This window comes from Elaeis guineensis, chromosome 2 (assembly GCF_000442705.2).
Source record: "Elaeis guineensis isolate ETL-2024a chromosome 2, EG11, whole genome shotgun sequence".
NCBI lineage: Eukaryota > Viridiplantae > Streptophyta > Magnoliopsida > Arecales > Arecaceae > Elaeis > Elaeis guineensis.
In genome coordinates, this window is record NC_025994.2 from 85,591,948 (window position 1) to 85,602,095 (window position 10,148).

The 10,148-nt window shown below is 36.9% G+C and overlaps 1 protein-coding gene across 1 annotated transcript; it reads left to right on the plus strand.

The window, feature by feature from the left end:
* The first annotated feature begins 2,306 nt into the window (after window positions 1-2,306).
* LOC105056278 (alpha-dioxygenase PIOX) lies at window positions 2,307-8,181 on the plus strand. The gene is made up of 10 exons (XM_073252016.1): window positions 2,307-2,421; window positions 2,524-2,784; window positions 2,864-3,013; window positions 3,921-4,054; window positions 6,139-6,352; window positions 6,528-6,673; window positions 6,757-6,984; window positions 7,112-7,314; window positions 7,415-7,658; window positions 7,754-8,181. The coding sequence occupies exons 1-10, from the start codon at window positions 2,332-2,334 to the stop codon at window positions 7,977-7,979; spliced, it is 1,896 nt and encodes a 631-aa protein (XP_073108117.1). The 5' UTR covers window positions 2,307-2,331; the 3' UTR covers window positions 7,980-8,181.
* The last annotated feature ends 1,967 nt before the right edge of the window (window positions 8,182-10,148 follow it).

The window sequence follows — 10,148 nt, forward strand, 5'->3', positions numbered from 1 at the left end:
GTTTAAACTTGTGAACCCAGCCAGGTTCGCATTCCAATGTGCCCAGAAGGCACGTGTTCTCCATTTTTTTTTTTTTTGGGTGGAAAACGTGTTCTCCTTTTTGGTAGACAAAGCATGTGCTCTTTATCCAGTAAAATAAACGAAAAAGGGGTTGGAGTTGACCGGCTTGGCCTTTACCGCCTTTCCTCGTAAACGCGCCGGCCATGGGGAGAGTTGAACGATAGCATTTTGGGAACGGATCCTCCGCGTGGTAGGTGTCAAAGCGAATAAAGATTTTTCTGGACCAACAAAAAAAAAGAAAAAAAGAAAAAAATAATTTTTTTGAGTTATTGAAGATTTAGAAATGCCGATGACCTTTATATGGCTACCACACTAGCATAGGGTATGGAGGTTTGTGGAGCTGGACTGCTACTCTAAGATGAATAGAATATTAGATCCATAAATAAAATTTAGGTATTATTATATGATTTTTTTTTTTTTTGACAGAGAAAGCAAAAGAACGAACTGTATTATAATTATCGGTTTTTTAATATTTATCAATGAATCATTTAGGCTTGAACGTAGAATCTCTGGTTGCTAAGCAAATGGGGTGTGTCTATTCTAAATCTAGATTATAAAAATTAAAGAACAGTTTATAGGTGTTGCAGCCAATCTTCTCGTCGTCTGATCGTCGGAAACGAGCGCCTGCAAAAGAAAGTCCACGCTGACCGGAGGCGGCTCCGACGGAGACCCTCCGACGGTCAAGTCAGAGAGGAGATTAGGCAACAGTAAAAAGGAGACAAGGAGCTCTACGGGGAGAGGGAGAGAGAGAAAAAGAGAGAGAGAGAGCCTGAGCCTTTTTTCTTCTCTTGAGCCTCCCCTTTAGCACTGTTGCCTTCTCCGATTTATAGTAGGAGGCGGTATGACCTCGTCGTCGGTGATGTAGACAACTGGAGAGTTGTCAAATCGTCGGAGGTTGTCATGCCATTGACAAAGTTGACAGATCCTAGGAATTAATTCTCGTCCTTAGCAGGACAGCGCCCCAGACTTCCTGGCAGGGTAATGCCCCCTGGCGTTCGTACGGCGTTTACTTGATGGGACTGCAGCCCACGTCGCTCATCCGACGTCTAGGAGGGCCTGTAGAGGTGGGACGTCAGTCATCCAAACTGACGGCGAGTCGTTGGTGTCCCATCTGATAGGAAGTCGATGGCGGGGGTCGGCCCTTAGGCGATCGGAGGCGGTGCGGGGTCGTTAGGCCGATCCGCTCCGGTCGGACACGATCGGTAGTTACTGTCGGTGTTGCCCACCATCGGTCGGACGAAGTCGGTCGGTCCATCCTCACATATGGGTCGGCATCAGGACCCGTCGGTGAGTTGGCGTTGTGGACGAGTCGGTGTTGGTGAGTCGGCATTAAGGTCGGTCGGTACATCCCAACAGTAGGCATATGAATGATGTGAAAATATTTATTGCAATGATAATATCATATCAAATTTGTGATAATCCAATAAAAGTATTTGTATTTCATTGAGTGCCGTGTATTTCATCGATTTCATGAATGATGCTGCATATTAGTCATTACGATTTTTGATTGGATTATAATAATTTTGACATGATATCACTGTTGCAACGAATATAAAATACACATAAAGGTGCACTACACCTAAATGTTCGGGTATTTATACTTCATTAAATGTTCACGCATCATTCTTCCTAGCTAGATTAGGTTCCAGCATGGAAGTTCTTGCCCACATATGACACGCACATACACGAAAGGAAAACGTGAAGCATCTGCCATGCATGATTGAAACGCGTCATGGAACAAAAAATTATTGAGTTGTACTTCTCATACTTAGGCTTTCTACTTTTGAATTAAATAGATTCTTAACTTCTGTTCTCCATGTACTGGCTATGGGTGTAGATTGTATCCGAACTTCTTTTCTAGATACGTCTACCATGCTAGCAAAGCATAAGAGCCTAAATTATCTAATGAAGTGTACGATGGCCTTTTCCACTGCTTTGCTAAAGATATTATATAAAGACATGTTTGAAAAGAATAATCACAACATCTCTATTTTTCAATCTCTAGCCGTATATCAATTTGATCGTTTAGCACTATTCATCTGGCTGTCAAGTTGCAACAACTTATATACTATTCCAACCTCTTCATCTAATCTAGTAATGGAAAATGACACATGAGGCTATGTCCATTGCTTATTTTATGTAGGACATACGTTATCACGAGTTCAATATGATGCCTTTTGTCCAACTTGGACTCAACTCGTCTATATATACCTCTTCAAAGTTGTATCTTTAAACAACATCTGAAACCTTAGCCACCACCAAAATCTAAACATGGTCCTGTGCCTGCTCCGTTCCTTCATCCATCCAGACTTCCATGGGGTCCTCGCAAGGATGTCCCTCGGCGATAAGCTTAGTTTTCTGGTAATAACTCACATCAAAGTCATGAACTCCATTCTCTCAGAAATAATCATCTCCCTTGCTACCATCTGATCTAATTACTTGTTTTCTTTTATTATATTGCAGTTCGTGCACACCTTGGATAGGCTGAATTTATGGCACAAGCTGCCTGTTCTCCTGGGTTTGATCTACCTGGAGAGACGTCGAGCTCTCCACGATAAGTACAACCTCCTCAACGTCGGCGAGATGGACGGGACTCCTTTCAATCCTGAAGACTATCCTTACCGAACGATGAATGGAGACTATAATGATCCAGAGAACAGTAAGGCTGGCAGCCAGCTTACGTTCTTTGGGAGGAACATGCATCCTATGGAGCAGAAGGACGAGGTAATTAGCAAAAGCCTAAGTTATTTTTTTTCTTGGAAGATGTTCTTTTACTTAGTTACTGTGATGGTGTGATGTTTAGCTAACGAGCCCTGATCCGATGGTGGTGGCCACAAAACTTTTGGCTCGGAGGACTTACAAGGATACCGGCAAGCAGTTCAACTTGATAGCAGCTTCTTGGATTCAGTTCATGGTGCATGACTGGATCGACCATCTTGAGGACACTCAGCAGGTAGAAGGAAGGTTTAAGTGTTAGAAGCTAGAAGGGGCTACAAATATTTTATTTAATATATTTATTCATTTTTCTTCTAATTAATTAGAAGGTGGATTGTGCTATCTAAATTAGCTGAAAGTGTTTGCAAGGACGTAGAGGGGGTGGGTAGGATGTTTTTTTATTGACCGGAGGAAACTATACAGTATAACGACAAAAATTAAGAACAAGGAGCCACCTGCTGTATAAATGACAGACTTCTAGGTTTTAAACATGGCCGTTCCTTTTAAAAAATTGCTTTTTACAGAAATTGAACCACATCTTAAAAAAAAAAAAAAAAAAAAAAAAAAAAAAAAAATCCCTGTCTCATACATGAAGATTTAACCATCGTTGTGGAGAAAAAAACTTATGATATAGCTTTTTTTTTTTTTTCATTTCCTTTTCTAATGCAAGTTTTGGCATTCACTTATTATAGCTGTGGCAGACATTTAGGCTGGGCTATTTAATGATAAAGTTTCAAGTAGGTTATGAATTTTCAATAAGTGCATTAATGGTTTAAACTCGGCTCAAGTTATAATATCATGCCAACCTTAAGTTTGGCATGATTTTTTTGTTTTCCGCCGGAGAAATATGATGTGGTTGCCTACTACAAAAGTTTTCATGTAATCCTCTCTGTTGCAGAGATCAATGCCAACCAAGATAAGGTTGGTTAACTTTTACAAGCATGCTTGTGGCTTGGGCAAGATATTAAAGGAATTTTAAGCTAATTCAAAAGACTTTAGATCTCTCTCTAAATTCTAAATATGTAATTTTAAATTGAGGTTATATAGAGTCTAAATATGAATTATATCTATTTTTTTTTTATTAAAAATTATATTGATCAAATATATCTATTTGTATTTTTTTTTTTTTTTGATGAATGCCTCAGATAGAACTTACAGCTCCGCCGCAAGTGGCTAATGAATGCCCACTCAAGTCATTTAAGTTCTATCGAACTAAAGAGATTGGGACTTATACAAAAGGGATTAAGATTGGTCATAAAGATATCCGGACCCATTGGTGGTAAGTTTTCCATCCTAAGGTTAATGTTCCATGGCTTTGCTGTTTGTGTTCATTTTATTGTTATTTTTTTAAGCTTGGGATGACTCAATTTGCTCACGAAGGAAGGCCAACAAAATTTGCTTAATCCATGAGTCTCTTCCTCAATGTGCAGGGGGTACGTCCATCACATCTTTCCACGAAAGTAGTGGTGACGTCCCATCATATTGTTGATGATGGAATGGTTAATTTTAATTAAGTTTGACTACAATATTTCAAATCTAAGGCTAGGCGAATAGTAGACAACCTAGACCCTAATCTTGTCCATTTCTTCTCGAAAACAAAAACCTAACCTTGTCCAGCCCAGTCAAGTCTCCCGTTGTGACAAGTTCATTAATTGACTTGGCCATGGCATAAATCATTCAAGAAATAGTAAAACATAACCATACGTCATTGCTCATTTTCTATGGGATACCTGAGTTATCTTAGCACTGCCCTAATCCAATCAGGGTTTTCCATTGTTTCAATCATCCTTTTTTTTTTTTTTTATTGGGTACATGTTTCAGCCGTCCTTTAGCCTGTGGGCATTGTCATCTCTTCCAAAGACCGGTTTGGTTGGTAGAAAATAATGGAGAGAAAAGATAGTTTGCGGAGAGTGGAGAGAAGATTTTTGATTGAAATTTTAAAAAAAAAAAATTATAAAAAAATATTTTTTATATTTTATGAAAAATAAAAATTTATGGAGAAGATGAATTTTGATATTTGTTTTGAGATAAGAAGAGATGGAAATATTTTTTTAAGATCCATGATTAATATTTTATAAAATATCAATGGACAGTTATGATACAATATTGGATAGTGATATAATATTATATTAATATTATTTTAATATTTATATAAATATAATAATAATAATAATATATTATTTATTATATTTAATATTTATACTAATATAATATTTTTATTAATATAATATTATATATATATATATTAATAAATTTATTATATTAAATATTAATATAATATTAATATAATATTAATATATATTAATATTATGTTAACACAATAAATTATTACAATCTAATGCTATATTATAATATATAATATTATATTTATATTAATATAAATAAAATATTAATATTAATATAAAATTTAGGAGCAAAAATGTATGGTCTTGTATCTACTAAGGGTATAATAAATATTTTATATAATTTTTTTAGAAAAATAAATATTCAAACAAATATAAGTTCCTCTGCAATAAATTATTTTTTCATGGTCAATCAAACATGCTAAAATCTTATTTCTAAAAAATAATTTTGTAGGAGGTAATTTTTTGAAAAATTATTTTTTGAATTTTTTTTTTCACGAACCAAATGCGTCCTAAATGAGTGATAAGAAAAATATAACTTCATCGTTGATAACCCCATTGCAAAGACTTGTATCTACTAAGGGTATAATAAATATTTTATATAATTTTTTTAAAAAAATAAATGTTCAAACAAATATAAGTTCCTCTGCAATAAATTATTTTTTCATGGTCAACCAAACATGCTAAAATCTTATTTCTAAAAAATAATTTTGTAGGAGGTAATTTTTTGAAATTTTTTTTTTTGAATTTTCTTTTTTCACGAACCAAATGCGTCCTAAATGAGTGATAAGAAAAATATAACTTCATCGATGATAACCCCATTGCAAAGACCGTATCACGTTCCGATGTCTGGACAAAGCCTTAGTGCGAGCTATCCTACGTTTGATTCTTAATCCCTTTGACATGTTCTCAATAATCTAGCATCTTGTAACCATATGTCCAACATGCAACCAATTTCCACCCACTCATTTCGCTTGAGTTAACTTCTATCAGTAAAAGGCTAGATTTTGGTATCTTTATGTAGAACCTCAAAGTGTCAGGTTATAATTAATTGAATAAATATGATTGTCATGATGCCAGTGGCTGCCCTATTGCTAACATCAGTGCTAAATATTTGATGATTTTTAGAGTGTTAAGTTGTAATCTGCTTCATTCTACGAAGATAGGTGGAGCTTTGGCTCTTCCTTTTTATCAAAAAGAAAAACGAAAGATAAAATCATATTGCCAATAATTTGTCTAGGGATGGAAGTGCTATTTATGGGAGCGAAGCAAAGAAGGCAGAAAAGGTGAGGACATTTGTCGATGGGAAATTGAAGATTGGAGCTAACAATCTTCTTGAACATGACGACGAAGGAATAGCTATATCTGGAGACATCCGCAATAGCTGGGCTGGCGTGTCAACTTTGCAAGCCCTTTTCATTAAGGAGCACAATGCTGTTTGTGATGCACTCAAGGTAACAAGTTAGAATATTTGTTTATTAATACAATTACTACAATTCATACTTGTTTATTAAGACAATTAATACCTTGGCTTTCATTACATTCATTTGATATTAATTTTGAAAAGCTCATCACCCTCAAGTTTTGAGCTATGCCTAACATGGTAGTACGCTTATTGTTCTCCTACAGGCAGAAAATCCCAATTTAAGTGATGAAGAGTTGTATCGCTATGCGAAACTGGTGACATCTGCAGTAATTGCAAAGATTCACACAATTGATTGGACTGTAGAGCTCCTCAAGACCCACACAATGAATGCAGCGATGCATGCAAATTGGTAAAGAACACATCATGCATGGAATATTAAGTCTAAACTACACATCTGCTTCATCTAAAAGAATTTGCACTTTTCTTTTGCAGGTATGGCTTGTTAGGAAAAACTATTAAGAATATCTTTGGGAACATAGGGGGACCAGTTTTTTCTGGGCTTGTGGGATTGAAGGAGCCAAACAATCATGGAGTTCCATATTCCTTGACCGAGGAGTTCACGAGTGTTTATAGGATGCACTCACTTCTTCCAGACAGCCTCAAACTTAGGAACATCAATGGCAATCCCGGACCAAACAAATCTCCCGAATATCTTGAAGAGTAGGCATCTATTTCTATCTCCATCCTTCATTTATTCCCATAGTACTCTTTGCCTCAATCATTTCCTTCTCTGTTCCTTTTTTTTCCTAATGCATGTACTATATAATAATGTCATTCGCCAAAACAGCATCAAAATGGAGGATCTGGTAGGCATAAGAGGAGAATCAACTTTAACCAAGATTGGGTTTGAAAGGCAGTTAGTATCAATGGGCCACCAAGCATGTGGTGCTCTTGAGCTATGGAACTACCCTTGGTTCTTTAGAAACCTTATTCCACAAAATGTTGATGGAAGTGAACGGCCAGATAACGTTGACATGCCTGCCCTTGAAGGTAACCATGCACAAATACATGTATATCATACATGCACATTGCTCCATCATACATATGGTATGGTAGCTGATGACTGCTTTATGGCTGTTCAAATATGTAGTTTATCGAGACAGGGAAAGAAGCGTGCCAAGGTACAATCAATTCAGAAGGGGCTTGCTAATGATTCCCATATCTAAATGGGAGGATTTAACTGATGACCATGAAGCAGTTGAAACTCTAAGAGAAGTATATGGTGATGATGTCGAGAAGTTGGATCTTCTAGTAGGTCTTATGGCAGAGAAGAAAATCAAGGGATTTGCCATCAGTGAAACTGCTTTCTTTATTTTCATTATAATGGCATCAAGGTAGAAGCACTGAGCATTTTCATCTCCTTATTTATTCTATGATTTCATATGAGGTTGTATGACTACTTACAGTCTAATTTCAATACTTTGAGCAGGAGGTTGGAAGCTGACCGTTTCTTCACAAGCTACTTCAACGAAAAGACGTACACAAAGAAGGGCTTTAAGTGGGTAAACACTACAGAGAGTTTAAGAGATGTCATCCAACGCCACCATCCAGATACTGCTAAGAAATGGATGAACTCTACTAGTGCCTTTTCTGTGTGGGATGCTCCACCAAACTCCTTCAATCCCATCCCTCTCCTTCTCCGGTTTCCGAGTTAAAGAACAAGAATGTCCACGAACTAGTTGTTCGTGTGTGCACTTCGTCAGACTAAGAGTTGCTGTGGAAGTATGAATTTATCCTTTCTGGTTGTTTGAGAATAATTGATGAGATGGAAGATATCTTCATGTATGAGTCTGAAGAATTCTTCATCGCAGAATCTAATAAATTATCTCAGTATTTCACCTCAAATCATTACTTTGAGTTACTCTCTGATCTATTTTATTGCAGCCGATTGAGGAAGTTTTGCATATATATCTTCCCTCCTAGTCTCTTGCTTCCTATATCAGTTCATAAAATGAGTTAGAACCTCTCCTGGACTAATACCAATATCCGAATGAGTGAAAATTTCACAATGTGATCCCCAAACTAGAGGTCATGACGGATTTACAAATAATAATATCTCAACTACGATGAGAAAGCCATATGTCAAGCCAATAGGATTACGTAGCATTGGAGCCATATATTGCGGCATTTTTAACTGTGTTAGAAGGAAAAAAAAAAAAAAGCTTTCTTTGGCTCTGCTAATAAAACTAGCCATAGGGGTAAGGAAGAGATATCTGGATCGTTTGAACATATTTGATGTCGTGTCATGCATCATTTTTCTCTTGTGGTTGCTCCTCCGGCTAGATTTTGTTAATATTTCAGGCTTTTTGGGATACCTGATGCAACGTGTCTTATTTAGTTGCAATTTTGGCCAGCATACTACTTGATTTAGCTTTCGAAGGTAGCGACCGGATTTTCACCGGATCTCAGACCTATTGCCTATGCATTGCAATGAGGTTCGCAACATCATCATCAACACGTTCTAGATGAATAACCTTTGGTTGGCATATATCCTATGGTATGTTAGCTCACGTTCTTCAACTTAAGAAGCCCAGGTATGAGGTCTCATCTAGCATCTCATTTTGCAATAAACATATCTTATTAGATATTCAAGTGCAATTTGGTCTTCTTGATATTTCTCAATCAATTCATTCGTGACAAAGTCGTTTCTGCTCATCAGATCTTTGAACTAGTCGGCATATTTAATGATAATGTCACTCTACCTCGAGAAGTGCATTGAGGACTTGCCATAGGATTCGGGGTGTACCTTTCTCGCGAAAGAAGGATTCTCCTTCCTTCAAGCGAATCCACCATTGGATGATCCACCGGCGATCTAATAGTGGATTTGCATGAAGGAAGATGAATCCTTCTTTCATGCGAAAGATATTATCCTGATCCCTTGCCATATCGTCATGATAGCAAGAACTCATCATTTGAACTCTTCTTTGGCGCTGTGCTCCCATATAATTACAGGATAGGCATTGAAAAAGCCATCTTGCTCTAAAATGGCACCAAACAGCAAGCAACACCATTGAGTTTTACCTTTAGCAAAGGCAACCAATTCCTTAGTTGAGATCAACTAAAATCTAATGCTTGGTTGAGCCTGAAAATATGAGTCACACAAGGCATATAAACTATTCCTCGTCATGCCAAGTCCATGGTACGTCCAGGTTTGAGACCCATTTGCCCCATCACGGGTTTGTCTTGGAAGCCATGAGCATATTCATTACATCCCCTGCCCATCGGCATGGAACCTAGCTGACCATTGTGACTCGAATTATTAAATTAATGGGCCACTTACAAAACCATCGACAAGATCAGCTTCAATTCATCTTTATAAAAAGGTTACCGAAATGTTTTTTTGAGTGAAAAAGGCTGCTCAATGTTGAGTAAGGTTATTGCTCATGTGACTGTTTGCCCAGGCTTCAGAAAGTGCCTTGTACAATAACGCTTCAAGTTAGTGAGCTTTTTGATAGTCTATTCAAATCCTATACGTGGGTCCGGATTTCTTGTCTCAAGTGTTTACATGCCACCCACACACACCTCAGCCAGGAAAACAGAAAAAAAAAAAAAAAAAAAAAAAGATATAGTTGCCCATATATATATATATATATATATATGTGTGTGTGTGTGTGTGTGTGTGTGTGTGTGTGTGTTTGTTTATAACCTTTCTTGTTCTTAACATCAGTATAGTTTTACCTTTGTTGAAAAAGGAAAAAAATATCAGAATAGTTGCGGAATATCCAACTATGTTGATTGACAAAATTTGATAGTGAATTCTGTATATAAAATCTCAACGGTCACATCCCGAAAGAAATACGGAGTAGCAGACGGGATAAAACCAA

What these genes read in the sequence shown, in the direction of transcription:
- LOC105056278 (XM_073252016.1), top strand. Translation starts at nt 2,332, where the DNA reads ATGGTCCTGTGCCTGCTCCGTTCCTTCATCCATCCAGACTTCCATGGG. An exon ending in GCGATAAGCTTAGTTTTCTG is followed by an intron (nt 2,422 to 2,523) that starts GTAATAACTCAC and finishes ATTATATTGCAG; the next exon opens with TTCGTGCACACCTTGGATAG. An exon ending in TTCATTATAATGGCATCAAG is followed by an intron (nt 7,659 to 7,753) that starts GTAGAAGCACTG and finishes TACTTTGAGCAG; the next exon opens with GAGGTTGGAAGCTGACCGTT.